The sequence below is a fragment of the Synchiropus splendidus genome, chromosome 1 (assembly GCF_027744825.2).
Source record: "Synchiropus splendidus isolate RoL2022-P1 chromosome 1, RoL_Sspl_1.0, whole genome shotgun sequence".
NCBI classification, from domain to species: Eukaryota; Metazoa; Chordata; class Actinopteri; order Syngnathiformes; family Callionymidae; genus Synchiropus; species Synchiropus splendidus.
The window spans coordinates 52,207,553-52,222,907 of record NC_071334.1 but is presented as its reverse complement, the minus strand read 5'-3'; the positions used below and the strand labels follow the sequence as shown (position 1 = coordinate 52,222,907).

At 44.6% G+C, this 15,355-nt stretch overlaps 3 protein-coding genes across 13 annotated transcripts in view; 2 read left to right on the top strand and 1 right to left on the bottom strand.

The window, feature by feature from the left end:
• Nucleotides 1-6,372, top strand: part of LOC128752450 (ATP-dependent RNA helicase DDX3X-like) — a 24,422-nt gene extending 18,050 nt beyond the window's left edge. For all 3 annotated transcript variants that reach the window (XM_053853656.1, XM_053853655.1, XM_053853657.1), the window contains one exon: nt 825-6,372. In XM_053853656.1, coding sequence (XP_053709631.1) covers nt 825-904 — 80 coding nt within the window. In that variant the 3' untranslated portion in view covers nt 905-6,372. The remainder of the gene's footprint in view (nt 1-824) is intronic.
• LOC128752452 (dTDP-D-glucose 4,6-dehydratase-like) lies at nt 5,882-10,842 on the bottom strand. 7 transcript variants are annotated; one of them, XM_053853664.1, is made up of 12 exons: nt 10,587-10,791; nt 10,450-10,516; nt 10,307-10,375; nt 10,005-10,095; nt 9,785-9,933; nt 9,625-9,723; nt 9,439-9,498; nt 9,332-9,375; nt 9,096-9,261; nt 8,968-9,023; nt 7,976-8,073; nt 5,882-7,853 (listed from the first exon to the last, which is right to left on the bottom strand). In XM_053853664.1, exons 1-12 carry the CDS (start codon nt 10,631-10,633, stop codon nt 7,765-7,767), a joined length of 1,035 nt encoding a protein of 344 aa, XP_053709639.1. In that variant the 5' UTR covers nt 10,634-10,791; the 3' UTR covers nt 5,882-7,764. The 7 variants fall into 7 exon arrangements, 6 of the variants coding, with proteins under 6 accessions (XP_053709639.1, XP_053709636.1, XP_053709638.1 ...); XM_053853661.1 differs by having other exon boundaries at nt 8,968-9,261; nt 9,332-9,498; nt 10,587-10,698; nt 10,771-10,842; XM_053853663.1 differs by having other exon boundaries at nt 9,332-9,498; nt 10,587-10,804.
• Nucleotides 6,502-15,355, top strand: gpr180 (G protein-coupled receptor 180). 3 transcript variants are annotated; one of them, XM_053853658.1, is made up of 12 exons: nt 6,502-9,418; nt 9,644-9,988; nt 11,270-11,367; nt 11,708-11,851; nt 11,915-12,009; nt 12,273-12,378; nt 12,467-12,647; nt 13,466-13,515; nt 13,622-13,779; nt 14,552-14,749; nt 14,819-14,896; nt 14,997-15,355. In XM_053853658.1, exons 2-12 carry the CDS (start codon nt 9,891-9,893, stop codon nt 15,150-15,152), a joined length of 1,362 nt encoding a protein of 453 aa, XP_053709633.1. In that variant the 5' UTR covers nt 6,502-9,418; nt 9,644-9,890; the 3' UTR covers nt 15,153-15,355. The 3 variants fall into 3 exon arrangements, with proteins under 3 accessions (XP_053709633.1, XP_053709635.1, XP_053709634.1); XM_053853660.1 differs by having other exon boundaries at nt 11,257-11,367; XM_053853659.1 differs by having other exon boundaries at nt 9,644-10,143; nt 11,257-11,367.

Genomic DNA, 15,355 nt, shown 5'->3' with positions numbered 1-15,355 from the left:
TTAGTGATGGGCTGATGAGGCTAGTGGTGGGCATCATCAGCCCATCACTAGTATTAATGAAATCTTCAAAAATGCAGATTAAAAAAAAAAATGTAGGAGAGAGAATTGTGAAAATGTTTTTCATAACACCAAAGGACTGACTGTATAATGATTTAGAGAATATGACTCAATGATCATTTATTTACATGATTTCTAATAGTCAATAGCATCTCGAAAATGTGTCCATAGTTGAAGTCAACTGTTAAGAGATGGGAGATAAGTTGGGGGCAGCAGACATTTAACCCCTAAATAAAACTGGCAGAGCAGTCTGTCAGACACAACCGGGTTCCACCAAACACTGAATTTCTCATCACTACACTTAGTTACACTATTATATTGAAACATAAAGAAATGATGATGACAAATACGTTTCGTCATGGAACAGTTTCAAGAGAGACTGTAGTGTCCAACACATGGAATAGAATGAAAATGTTTTTATCGTGATAATTATTGTTGTCGCCAAAATGACAACATTTGTCACAATATTTTCTTTTTGTCCATATTGCCCATCCCTAGATGTAAAGGTGGAGTGGCTATAAAGCCTGATAGAAACCGAATTGCAAGAGAGAGAGTGAAGCAAAACAACGGCTCTGAATATTCTCGTCTTTTATGCTGGTTTTGTTTTCTCTCCGTTTATTGCGCAGCCCTGCTTGTGTGATAACAATTTAAAAATGTTTTTTAAATTTTCTGGTCCTCTTGTTAGATAATGTAAAGAGCAGGCTGGTTTCTTCTATTTCGGATACAGTCCTGATGGTAAGTAGCTGACATTCTCCTACTCTCCTCAGGTGGGTTCGGCAACTTCTACACCAGTGATGGCTATGGAGGCAACTATTCCCACTCTCAGGTTGATTGGTGGGGGAACTAGGAGACCCTCTCACACAAACACACACCTTTCCTCCTGACAGCCCCTCTTCCTTTCTAGGCTCTCTTGTCTGCACCCAAACTATTTGTCCCCGCTCATCCACCCCAGAATCAACATGTGCATGCTGTGTAACTATTTATACTCCTTTATATAACCTCATCACATTTGGACACTCTTTTCATTCACACTCCCTGGATTTGGTCTTTGCGGTTGATGCATTGATCTTCACATCCCCATACCGTCTCTTTGATTTCCCTCTGATTTTCTGATATATGTCAGAAGAGAGTCATAAAGGGAATTCACTAGTCTCCATCTTGAAGCATCTCTCCTTTCCTACTAAACTGAAAGCTTCGGTTCACATTTCAAACTAAATCAGGGGGAAATTTATCAGTTGTGTTCTTCAGATCTAAGATTTCCTGTTTACCTCCACACTGTTGTTTCTATGCCTGGCCATGCTGTAGGTCACTGGCTGATTTGTTGATATTCCGTGGAGATGGGGAAACACCAAGAATAGGACTGCTCTTAACTGGCAGATTGTATAAATGGCCACAGAACATGGTTTTGAAATCTGTTACCGAGCCCATTTACTCCAGTAAGAGAGCTCTAGTGCGTGAGAAGAACCCACTGAGTGAGAAAGTCTGTTGATGTTTAGTGATGATGCAAGTTTGCTTGATCAATATGGTGGTAGCTGTCAGTGCTACAACACATTTCACTGAGTTTGATGCAAAACAAAAAAAAGAGGATCATTTGTTTCTGTACTGTGCCTTCAACAATTTGAATAATGTTTCGTCGTATATTTCTGCTATTTTTATTGCCATCAAGTGTATCTGGCTAAAGTATAGGCCAACTCAAATGTATATTTAAAGCTCCTGTATGGCTTTAAACGTGTTTTTAGTTTGTATTTGGAAAGAAACAAACTTGGCGTGAACCAAAATCAAACCTTGGCAAAAAAAAAAAAAAAACTGCGGTGAAGCAAATCAAATAAATTCCTACTCCGTCCACCATTTTCTCATAGCTTTGATGGACGGGGTTCTAAAAGCATCGTACTAATTGAAGACAACTAGATGGCCTGCTGTTTAGAGCTGCAAGGTGATAAAAAGCATTCGACTTGGCAGAGTCAGAAGCGTCGGCTTCATCCTAGTAGCTCGGTCCTTCTCACTGACTCGTCGATAAAGACTCAGCTTGAGCTTCATCTTGGTTCTCTGAGTCGTCTTGTCTCCAAAATGTGGACGTTTCTGTGTCCGCAGCTTCAGTGGAAGTGACTCTGTGGCTGCTGTTGAACACACAACCTTCCATCAGTCGTTCGACTTGGCTCCATACACACTATTGCTGGTTCAACTTGAAAGCATTAATTTGCTTTGTTTGGGCTTTTACAGTCAACACTCTCTGCCTAGTGTTTTTAATCAACAATCAGTCTGTGAAATTGGACCGTAGAATATACTCCTGTGAGGTAGCAGCTAGGACCAATGCTGCAGCCTCTACCCAAAGCCTCTTTTCTATCCAGCTCACTGAAGTTCCAGTACCATACCTGAATGTTTATTCTGAGGTTAGCTGTCCAAATCCAGCCGTAAAAAATCTCACAATTCTGCGCAAGATATGGGCCAGACCAAAGGCCCTCCTTGGGCTCTGTTCTCTCTGGTCTTGTCTGGCCAGAGATGGATTCCTCCATAGCGAATAAAAGTTGCCATTCATATTGTAAGTCAGTTGACACCTGAAAACACTTGTAAATCTAGTTTTTGTTTTCAGTTCATTTGGGCTGCTGCTGTCGTCCTTGTAGTGACAGAGCCCAGCTCGCTAGCTGAAGACAGATGCGAGTTCAACTCCCTGCAGCAGCGTGTGAAAATGTATAGGCACTGTATCATCAGGAGACGGGGAGAAGGATGCAGCATTGCGCTCATTCGAAACTCAAGGGAGTTCATGTAGACAAAGTTGGGCTGAGATCCACATGCCAATATTTTAGTTTTGATAAATGAGGAGACCTAATCTGTTATTGCTGTTTACAGGGTGACTAATAACCATGTCTTGTTTAGGGCTGCAGCCCTAGTCTGGACCTGGGTGGTACAGTTGTTATTACCAAGTAGCGCAAGAATCCACTCTAGTCTGTCTTGCTTCCCAGTAAAAAAAAAAGTTGAAATGATAAAGATTGTGTCCATGCTATCTTAAATGTTGTTAGTATTTGGTTGGGAAGAATCAGCATTTCCCGAGAGGCTGAAGTGAAGTACATATGTGATCTGGATTTACTTGGACACTGCTACAAGTTTCCTTTGTTAGGCATCGATCAATGCTCGCTTTTTTTTTAAGCAAATGATGTTCTGGCCATTGAAGTTTCACAGTCCGTGCTCCTGAGAAAGCACCTTCAGAGGAAAGAAGTATTTATTTATTGGTGTATTTTTAATGCATGTCTCCTCTGGCCCTACTTTCACACAACCACATGCTCATGGTGCCTACAGTTTCTTTTTGCTGAGAATGAACAGATTGTTCCTTCTTCCATGATACTTGGATCCATGTTGTCCATGACCTTGTGATTGGAAAAAAATTTGTCGTGCCGCTCCTGGTTGGGTGTTTGAGCTGTTTAGTTTAGATGAAGGACTTGACACAATATGGAAATAAAGCTACAAATATACGGCTGAAAAACCAGATGCGAACCGACACCTAGGAGACGGCATTGGCTCACTCAGCTTTGAATTTGGGCCCGGTTCCTCACAGGCTACTTAAAATGTGTTGCTTCTTCAATATTACATTTGTGGAAAAGGCTCTGCGGGTGTCCGACTGCTCTCATACGGCGGAACCGATAGAATCGAACGTGTTCCTGGTTAAGAAGCAAAAGTGTGTCAAATTCCTCTGTACATTTTTGTTCCCACCCTCTGAATTGCTTTGTATTGTTTAGGTGGCTCTATGTTCCCCCTCCCCTCTGCTGGCAGTCGACCATTGGATCGACCAGTGTTGACTCTAGTGGCTGTAGTGGGCGTGTCCCGGTGGCTGTGATGTTTATCGAGCACCTCAGTGAGGAGGTCTGTGTAGTCCCTGCAGGCCAATCATGAAGTCTTAGTGAACCATTTCCTCTCGCTGATGAAGAAGTCTCGACAATTGGTTGATGCACAGGACAATCACCGAAGACTTGTCTCATTAACCCGCCGGGAGTTGCACCATACGTTTTGCTCACACTTATTCAGTGCTTTGGTCTTTTCTGTTCGATTGAAAAATGTGGTGGAGTCTTTCAATGATGATCCTGTCTCAGGCGCAATAAGGAAAACCTTTATACCTAGTTCAGTTCACAGATGACACGTCGCTGATTCTAGTTCAATGTAAATGTTGATGTGCCTTCAACTGCTGCTCAGGCTCACGGATGAAGGATTCCGCGTCAGATAGCGCCCCCTGCTGGTGCTCTTCAACAGAAAGGAAATGGTTCTGTTTACCTCACTTTTGTTCCGAGTCAGTCTTGTGTGTGTGTGTGTGTGTGTGTGTGTGTGTTTGGCCGCATGCAAACATGACCAGGTCATGGTTTGGTGCAGCGTTTATCCTGCTCTTGAGCTCTTCATGGAGCAGCAAGTGCAACAAATGAGGGTGGTTGTCCCCAAATTTGAAGTGTTCTCCAGTTCCGCCTGGAGCGCCGGAAGGTCGGCCCCAACTCGCACATGTGTTTGAGCGACTGGAGAAGTGGTTTAGGGCTGGGTTTTAATGTTTCTAACATGAAGGTGGCGCTGATGCTATGATGCTAACAACAAGTAGCTCAAACCCCTGATGGTTGAGGTGTTGCATGGCTTGTATCTCTCGTGCTGTTTGATTTGTTCAGTCCTGTTAGTGACGTGCCCTGGTGATCGATACTGGTGAGTCTCTAACAGGTCCTTGTGTTTGCTCATGTTCAGCTGTGGAGCGTCGCTGCCCAGATGATTGGGTCGTGGCACTGAATTTCCTCTGGTCATTGCAAAGCTTCCAGCGTTCCAGGTTTTTGAATTCTAGTTCAAAAGTTCAGCACTTTTCGGTGAGTATTTGTACCTTTGATGCCTTAAATAGCAGAGTGATACCCAGCCCTAACGGTGAGGCTAGAGAAGCTGGTTACACGCGTCAGTCTTGCGTCTGGATTGTGGAGTGCGATCTAAAATCGGTGCTATGCCCCCCTCGCTGCGGCCTGCAGGCCTTCTGTTTTATAGTTCAAGGTTTTACAGAACCTCCATTTAAATTTTGTTTTCTTGTGTAGCACAGGTTCTTCACAACCTCTGAGAGGTCCATACGCGTGTGTGTGTGGAATTGTAGCCGCTTTATCAAGAACTAATTCTTCTTCACTGTGGTGTGTGCGAGAGGTTCTTCCAGAATTTCATGGACCAGGTGGAGATGCAGTGGACAGCAAGTGCAAGGGTTTGCACTCAGAGTTCTCCTCTACTTTCGCTGCTAGTTTGTGTAATTTAACAAGCATTTTTGAGAAATATTTATTTTTTTATAAGCCAAATACAAGTCGATATTTTAAAAACTGGTGACTTGACCAAAAGGCAGTGAACAAAAACACTGGCACTTGAATGTTGAATGTCATTGGTATGAGTGAAAATTTCTATTTTTCTGGGGTAGTGTGAACTTTTCAGTGTTACAGACACAAGAAGGCGGGCCCTTCTCTCCACTCTGTCACATCATGACGCAGAACCAACCAGTCAAAACCACCGTTTCCACGAGTGCGGGTCCTTGAAAGAACTAAGAAAGAAGACTGATTCAGCTCACTGCAACTTTGAGCCGAAACTGAAAATGTTCCCGCTGATGTGACAGTGGAGAGAATCTTTCTGCCCCGATTCCCATGAAAGTCACATTGGACTCCGAATCCGTATCAGACACATAAATCGCACCAATGCCAATCCTGATAGTAGAGAGATACTGAGCAGCCATTTTATTTTTGATTTGGCAAACAAAATTGAGACACAACCGCTAAATATGCCAAGGTTTGGATTCAACACAAATCTGTTACAATGCTCTTGCAGAGGTCCATTTTGTAGTAAAAAAAAAAAAAAAAAAGCAACGAGTATAAAAACATGCAGTACAAAAAACAAGTGTCCAGAGTCTCTCCAAGCAAGTTCATTTGATTTATTTGAGTCTTTCCTTCTTTCCTCCCGGCTAAATCTCCTTTGATGTGAATGTCTTGCCAGTGAGAATCTTACTTGTCTTTATAACAGGATTAACCGCGGTTCTATTGCTATGTTGTCGTGAGCCGCAGATTTCAAGGCTCTGTCGTGACACGCGGCAGGATCGGGCTCATCCACAATAGTCTTGACGGTGTGCTCGACACGCTACCTTGTTTTAGTAGACTTCAAGTCCAAGCCAGTGAGTGGAGATGCTCGGCACCAGCAGCCTGCTAGTTAGTGTTTGCTTTCTGTATTAGTTTAGCAGTTGTGCACGAAGAGTAAGCACTGCACGATGAAAGAAAACTGATAATACTGTGTATCCATCCTGATTTTACCACAATTAAAAGTTTGGATTTGCAGAAAATACCATTGTCTGTCTTTGGTGTGTCAAATTTCCATTGTGATGGTTTGTGAATGAGCATCCGCGAAATACTGGCAGGTCCACATTGTACCAATGAATGTTTGCAGGATGAGAAAATGAACTTGACTAGAAATACTTGACAGGTTATTTGCAAAACTGGTTTTTGGTCATTTCAATGAGTTAATTTGTGACAAAAACATTGCAGATGTGAGTTTGTTGAATGCTTTTCATTGACATTTGCTTCATGCTTTAAAGAAAAAGAGAGAATTGATGCAATGACATTTTCAAACACACAATAGGTCATGGTTTTAACGTCCTAATATGGACGATAATGTAGAGTCCTCGCACTCTTCATTTATCAACCAGAAAAACACTGTCAACCAGTCTGTCGGACAATTGCAGGGGGAACAGAAAACAATCAATCCTGTTGTACAACAGCTTTCCCCCCTTCTGTCTGTTTTCCCCTTTAGAATCTAGGAATGATGACAAAAACTGGCACTTTTATCATGCCAGGAAAAAGAGTGGGAACGGGGCTGGTGCTTTTTTAAAATGGTGAAATAACATTGACCGTCACCCTGGAATTGTTTTTTTGTTTGTTTTTTTTATAATACAAGTCAACTACTGCCACCAAGCAGTTCATTTTGATGATGTGATTTTCAGTTATCGTCCCTCACATGACACTCATTCTGGACAGGCTGCTTTCATGAGGCATCGGATCATGCAAGTGACCAAGTCAGCAAGCATCCAGCAACACTACAGTATGTACAGTAAGGTAGAGTGAACTCAATGGCACATGTTCTACAGCTTCACAGATAGTTTATTTGACTGCCTTGTGTTCTACAGAGTCATGTTTTCCATTTTCTTTGGCAAATTGTCCTGAGTGACAAATCCTTCAACACCAAGATCTGTTCATCTCTCCCTTTTTCCATGATCAACATTCCTCCCTTGGCAGAGGTGAGGACAGGGAAGCCCGCCATCTTCAATACTGCAGACATGGTGTATGATACTGGTGGCCCTCCAGATTAGTCTGTTTCCATGGGTGTAGCTTGCATGTGTGGTGACCCCCAGCGTGGTCAAGAATCCAAAATATTCTTTGACATACAAATCCTACACATTGGACAAACTTGAGCAACCTATAAATACATTTCACTCAATTTTAACACTTTTAATAATACTTTCAAAGCCTTACTACTTGGAAATGACTGCAATATCCCCTACGCATCCTGGCACCACAAAGGCAGATCAATATGACCAAAGAATCTTCACCGTCTGAACATCTGAATTACGACGGGGATTGACAGACGTTGAAATGTCGAAATGAAGTTAAAATTGAAATATATATATCTCACTGGTGTTCATTTAAAAAAAAAACTGTCAGTAAAAAAAAGTTATCCAGTTCAGACGGAGGCATTTCCCAGTTTGTCCTCACTTGTCTCCACATCAATGGGACACGGCCAAAAGTCTGGATTTTCCTGGTACCATTTGACTGGAAGAAAAGAGCAGAGCCACTTGGTCCACATGGTCAGGCCTCGACTAAATAACAGCAGATTTCTGAATGTAAACGCAACAATATGTGTGACTTTGTAGGTGCCTGAAACGGTTACACACCAGTGCGTGTGAGTCCTTCAGTCCAGGTAACCTCAGATCTCCAGCCCAGCTGCTGCAGCTTCTCACTCTTGATCGGGTAGCGGAGTTCAACCTGCGGCCTGTGAGTTGCCAGGTACATGTTAACCACCTTGTTTCAATGGGTTCTTTTGAAGACACTCTCAGTCACATGTGACGCGTACATCGATTCACTGCCTTGGCTTCAAACTTGTTGATGCATCTTTGGCAACTGTCCCAGCCTCCAGCAACTTCATGGAAAACATCCCGACAATCCCAGACAGGCAGCCAGCTGTTCTTGTCACTCATTCATTTTCATCTCGACTTTCTCTAGACCTGAGCTGAAAGACCTCTCAGAGAGGTGCCCTGACCTCATGCTCGACTCAACAGTCCAGGCTGGAAACCTCTTTTAGATCAGGCACCTAGATGGATGTGAATACCTGCAATTCCTGTCATGTTTTGAACAGCATTGATAACTAGAACCGAACCTTAGAAAACTACTATCTGGACAGAAAACAAGGCATCCATGTCATGGGTCACAATTAGGGATGTTTTGCTGCCGATCACAGATACCAATCACATGGATTGACCATGAGTTTGTAAACAAAATGATGTGACCTTCTGTGTTCATGATGAGAAAAAATAAACCAGTAAATCATTTAAATTCATACATGTTTTTTTATATTCCTCTTCAAGGAGGGAAAACATAGAAAAACCTTGCTGAATGCAGCAACTATTCTGTCAAAAGGACAACTGAAAAACATTGAATTCAGTGGGAGACGTCACGGTTTGGTGAATCTCTGGAGACTTTGCTGTGTCCGTGAAGTATTGACATACTGGAGAGCGCGGCTGTCACACGTGATGGGTTCTTGTGATCGGCAATGACAGGTAGTGATCGACATTCACCGATCACGCTGATATTGGCCGATCATGACTGGTGCATCCCTAGTCACGATGCTATTTCTGGAGGAAACATATATATATAGAAATTGTCTCACCTGTCGGGTACAAACTCCAGCCAGTCGTTTAATTCACTGTCTGGAACGTTTTTCACCTGATGTATGTTCAGAAGTGTCACATGACCACATGCTCTCCAAAGCCAAATAATATAGAAACATGACGTTACCATTTTGACCAGGTCCCGGGCCAGTTGCACAATAGGAATCTCATCCACTGAGCCAATGTTATACACTTCCCCCACAGCACCTTTGTCCAGGAGCAACAGAAAGGCACGGACGGCATCGTCCACAAACAGGAAGTGACGGGACTTTGGCAGTGTCCCCTGGATGGTACTTCAGCCCAGCAAGGGGGGAAAAACAAAACCATGTAAGAGATTGTTGACACAGTGATGGATGACCGTACCATTTCTTGTTCATCTCCAAGAGGGTGAGGAAGCGTGGAATCACCTGAGAGAGAGAAGGGGAGCTGTAACTGGCAACTCTCAACAAGGTATGGTTCCAGCTTGGTACCTTCTCTGTGTACTGTCTGGGCCCGTAGACGTTGTTGCTCCTGGTGATGATGACTGGAAACTAAACAATAAATCATTCACGCAATGGCAGTATGAAGAAATGACAGAGAGAAGAGACAAACACAACTGTAGGTCATGATGACACTGTCGCTCCAGGCGGGCAACAAGCGGGAGGCCATTGCTTCACCTTGTATTTGTCCCAGTAGGATCTGACCAGAAACTCTGCAGCTGCTTTGGTGGTGGAATATGGATTGGACGGCTGCACCGGACTGTTCTCGTCAAACTCCTGCGGGAAGAGGCCTGACTCAGACGAGTGCATGTGAGCGCGAGCGAGTCGAACCCCTGACCTGGTCCAGGCCTTGTCCGTACACTTCATCGGTGCTAACGTAGATGAAGCGCTCGGGCTGGTGAGGCGCCAGGAGAGCGGCTGCCAGCATCACTCTGGTGCCGTCGATGTTGACCTGCCGGAAACTGGACGGGCTCATAAAGGACGACTCTGGCGGACCAGAGGCCAAACGCCGTCATCACAAACCCCAGCAGGACGAACAAAGGTTTGTGACGACTCACCAACATGCGTTTTGGCCGCCAGGTGAAACACAACATTGATGCGGTTGGAGGAAAAAATGCGCTTCACCAACTTGGCGTTGCAGACGTCACCCTGTGAGAGCAGAGATAGAGGGGAGCCGTCACATCTGTCCACAGCCTGGTATAATTGACGCCCCTGTGTTTTACTTCTTTGCTTTTTTTGTTTTTGTTTTTCTTTATTTTCAGTTATAGGTTTATGTCACTTATATCTACCGGACATTGTAATGGGCGTGTTTATGGCTGTTTAATTTTGGCAATAAATAATAGTAATTGAATCCCGTTACCCTGATGAAAGTGTAGTTGTCTCGGTGCTGGACGCTTTCCAGGCTTCTGGGGCTGCAGCAATAATCCAGCTAAAAACGAGATTAAAAACAACGCTCAGTTCCACACTTTGGACGCTCACACCCAGCTGCGTCAGGAAACGTACATTATCCAAGTTGATGATTTTCCATTCCGGCTGCGCGTTGACCAGTCGACAAACCAGGTGGGAACCGCTGCGGAAATTAAAACAACCCAATTGAATCGAACGGTCATACTTACAGTAAAAACAGACGTTCGACTGACATAAATCCAGAGCCTCCAGTCACCAAAACGGTCCTACGATAATCCATCAGGTCCTTTCGTCTCGCTTCCGGTCATCGTTCAACGCCGAAGCCGATGTCTTTTCAACAGTCAACTGTAGTACGACAGTGGGAGAGAGGTTTACGGCAGTTATGACACGTTGACCGGTGTTGTTGTTATGTCCCACCGAATTGCTGATTGGCTGTTTAGTCTGACGTACGGCTGTAGCTGAGATGTGATTCGTTCAATGCGAAACAAGTCACACCCCTTGCAACTGATGGTCACAAGTTTTCAAGACACACGATTAGCAAGTATGTAACTTCCGTATTGTAGTTTCAAAATAATATTGGGTTCAACATTAAACCAAACAACGGTACGCGGTTATTGTATACAGAGCATGCGTTTTTCTTTCTGCGTTTGTATAGGACTGGTAGACGAGTGTTTTCTGTATTGCCTTGTTCCTCAAAGTGAGGCTCCATGAAATCTCAGCGACGCGATTCTTTTTTGATGAAAATGACTTGAAGTACATCCTGCCTTCGCCGAGCGTACCGTCGGTCGCTTGGCGAGGCTGTGTCGCTTCTGGCTTCGTGGCCCATTGAATCGTTTTTTTCCTCTAAACGTCCAACCGCTTGTTTTTAAAACATGTCGCTTTTGTTAACCACTATCGTTGCAGCATTTTTCTTCAGTATGGAGGCCTCAGCGAAAACCGTGAGTGGACATTTAAAGAGCGAAATGGCCAGGAAAAATAAGGGGCAATTCATCACTAACTTCATGTTCCATCAAGGTGATGACGCGCTCGCCCACTCTGTTTGTATTGATCTGGGGATTTTGTTGTGTGTTGGGTAGTGATGGGCTGGTGAGACTTCATGAAACAGTGTCTTAAACTTCAGAGGCCATCAGATGGCGCTCTTGGTCTCAAATTGATGTGAGGTTTCATTGAAATGCTCGTTTAAATCCAAAGATTTTAATGCAGACAGTGACATCTGGTGGCCTCTGAAAATAAGGACACTGTTTCATGTGTCACTAGTGTTGGAGCAAGTGTTTTTCTGAGATCAGATGCAGCCACTTCCAAAACCGTTCCTCCAAAGTTACAATTTTTAAAATCCTGGTGTGTGTTACTGTAGCTGGTGATGGTCTGGTGGTCTGCAAACTCGGACACCCATCTCTGGCCGTAGAGAAGGAGGCCCGCTTGTTGCTCTATCGGGACATGGACTCTGACATGGACCACCTGAGCTGCTCTGAGAAGCTGGCAAGAGCTCAGCTGATCGGTAAGGACCTCGCTTTTTGTCTGGTCTTTCAAGCATCATGTGTTAACTCCTGCCTTCCTCCAGTGCCTCTGAGACATGGGGAACAAAATGAGACCATCCCTCATCAGAGCTCCCCAGTTCTGTGGCAGCTCCTGTACGCTGACACCTACACATGCCAGGTATGTGGGGCTTTTCACTTCCTTGTCATGACAGGCTGATGAGGCTTCATGAAACAGTGTCCTTATTTTCAGAGCCCACCAGATGGAACCCTCTGCTCTAAAATCTTTGGATTTAAACAGCTATTTCAATGAAACCTCCCATCATTTTGAAACCAAGGGCGACATCTGGTGGGCTCTGAGAATTAGGGCACTGTTTCATGAAGCCTCAGCAGCCCATCACTGATCCTTGTCCTGTGACCCATGTCACTGCTCATCTCCTCCAGGAAGGATCGGTCATTCCCTCTCACGCCGATCTCAGTTTCACGATCCTGCTGTTGAACGCTGACTCGGCTGGAAACCCGCTTGAACATTTCAGTGCAGAAGAGGCAGGTGTGGTACTTGTCTCCTTTCTGAGGATCACCTGAAGGAATCTTTTCCCTAAAGACTGCAACTGTGTGGCCTTGTTCACGTCTCACAGGCCTCCACAGCTTCTTCTCCCTGCTGCTGCTGTCCTACTTTGTAGCCTCTTGCATTTATGTCAAGCCTCTCTACCAAGCTCTGAAGAAAGGTGGTCCAATGCACACCGTCCTCAAAGTACTCACCACCGCTCTGGCTCTGCAAGGCTGCTCTGCTTTCTGCAACTACATCCATTTGGCCAGGTACAGTCAAAACCATTTGCTAAATGAATGTTCTGTGCTTGGACATGGATGAATGCTCACTTTCCTGCAGGTGCTCGCCAGTCAAACTTTTCAAATTTTAAGAACTGCAGGTGATCTGCCCCTCAGTGGGCAGCTGAACCTGTTTTACTGATTATTTTTTTATTTGGAACAAGCATGAGTCATGACTGGAAGAAAGCAAGTGATATATGGTATGGTAAGGAGCTGTGGGTCTCTGGGTTCAAAGACAACACACATTATTCTCGCTATGGTCATATACATCAAATACTGATGAAATATTTATATACCATGTAGTTGATATAATTCCTTTGTTTTATGAAGCACTTCAACAATATTTATTCTCTGTCTGTTTTTATGTTTTTCCTAAACTTAAGTACAAAAGTCATGTTCATATTTGTGTCATTTTAGTTCAAAGAATAATGATAAGAGAATTTAAGATATATGACTCCTCCATCTGAAAGTGTTGCTGTAACAACAGCCACTGAGTTCATCTCTGTTAACCATTATTTAACTCAGATGTTTGTTTTTATAAAGTTATTTACAGTTGTTTAAAAAGAGTTGCTTACAGCTTGTTTTTTACAAAGCAAGTTGTTAAGTCAGCCATTGACATGGCGTGTCTGGAGGGGAATATTCCAGGGGTGTTGCTTTAGACGCCCTGTTTCAAAGTCCCAGCTAAGAGCCTGCTTGGGAGGTGTTGGTCTCAAATGCTTTTCTGCTTGTTGGTGCCTCACAATTCATGTGTTCTGAATGTCACTTGGTTCAACCTTAAGCCTACTGAAGGACGTTGTTTTCCTCTGCAGGTATTCTAGAGATGGCGAGGGTCTCCCAGTGATGGGCCGCCTGGCGGAGTGTACGTAAACTTCTCTCTAAGCACGTTGAAACGTCACCTGTAATGTAAATCTTTTAAAAGCGTGTCACACATATTTTGCTCTTCTTCCCTTCTCTCTCTTCTGAAGTCTGGGATATGGTGTCCCAGATTTCCATGTTGTACACCCTGCTCAGTCTTTGCATGGGCTGGACCCTGAGCCGGGGGCACAAGCCACAGTCCAGGCCTCTGCAGTGGGAGCGCTCGCCGGCGTCTACCGCTGTGGCCGTCGGAGGGGTGCTCACTCAAGTGAGTCGCCGAACTATCATCCTGCCAATCGGCTGTAGTTCCCTGATGCCTTTGTTTTGTTTGCTATTTCTGCCTGTGTGGGACGTCCCTAGTTTGCTCCGCGTGCAACATCTGATCAGCCGATGCGTTTTGCAGTCCTAGTGTTTTAAGCAGTTTGCATGAGTGCTGCTGTTGCCATACGGCATTCAGTGCATTGTCTGTACATGTTGGTGATGCACGGAAATGAGACCGAAAACCGAAACACCAAAATGCCAATTATCAGGACCACTACATTCATGGCAGAGTTTGGGCTCATCTCACTATCATCGAGGCTTTGCAGTCTCAAAGTAGCATTCGAGCTTCAAATACTAACAACATGAAAATATCCATGTTGCATTGATGTTTCAACAATGGACGGTATAAAATGAAATGACATTTTGTTGTCAAACTTTACCATCCTTGTGACTGACAGCCAGCTGAAGATTGTGAAATGGATAATATTTTCTTCGTAAACACCTGCATTTAAGTCAAATGCATTTTAACTTTGCAGCTACTGATGGAACTGACAGTGTTTTCTCTGTAGGCCAATAAACATTAGAGCAACATAACATGGTGCTCATGTGAACCTGTGAACTCTGGTCATATCATACACAGAGGCTGCAGAGATACTCAATTTTAATGCCCTCTCCACTGAGCCCATTAAATCACTGTGTCTCAACCAGTAGTGCACCACCCTAGTGAGCCGCCGTGAGAGAGTGTCAGGTGCTGAGCTGAGATGAAGTGGCTCTTTCAGGGCTTGCTGCTGCTGTTGGAGCAGTATTCTGCATCCAGTCTGGAGCACCACAGCTACCACGGCCAACAGAGTCTGCCAGGTGTTCTGCTGGTTGCTCTGAGGCTGCTCTTGGCTCTGCTGCTGGCCTCCATCCTCTACCAGATCATCTCAACTGAGAGGAGCACCCTGAAGAGAGACTTCTACCTCTGCTTTGCTAAGGTGAGCTCCAACTGGGGGGCAAGCTCTCGACCCTCACTGCTGCTTTGACACAAGCTACTGATCCTGCAGGGCTGCTTCCTGTGGATTTTGTGTCACCCAGTCCTGGTCCTCACCTCATCAGTGTTTAACAAACACCAGCAGGACAAGGTTCGGACACACGGCCTTTTAACCACACAATGAATTTTACATACCTCTGCCTGTGTGTTGACTCTCTGATCAAGGGTCAAGGTCCGACTTTTCTCTGCAGGTAATAACCATCGGGGTGATCCTTTGTCAGTCGATATCCATGGTGGTCCTCTACCAGCTCTTCCTCTCTCGCTCCCTCTACTGGGAGGTGTCGTCTCTCTCCTCAGTGTCGCTGCCCCTCACCATGTCCAGGGCGCACAATAGAGCGGGCTACTGACCTGAAATGCACTCGTCTTGTCTCAGGTCCTTGAGACGCAAGTGACCATTGCACGCGCTCAACACCTTTTTCCCAATAAGGAGGTGGGTGCATGGGCAGTTTTGGGAGCTGTGGAGAGATTCCACAGCAGGGGTCGGGAACCGTTCTGACTGAGTGGGTCCAAAAAACCATATATTTCCATATCCATGAGAGCCATATATATG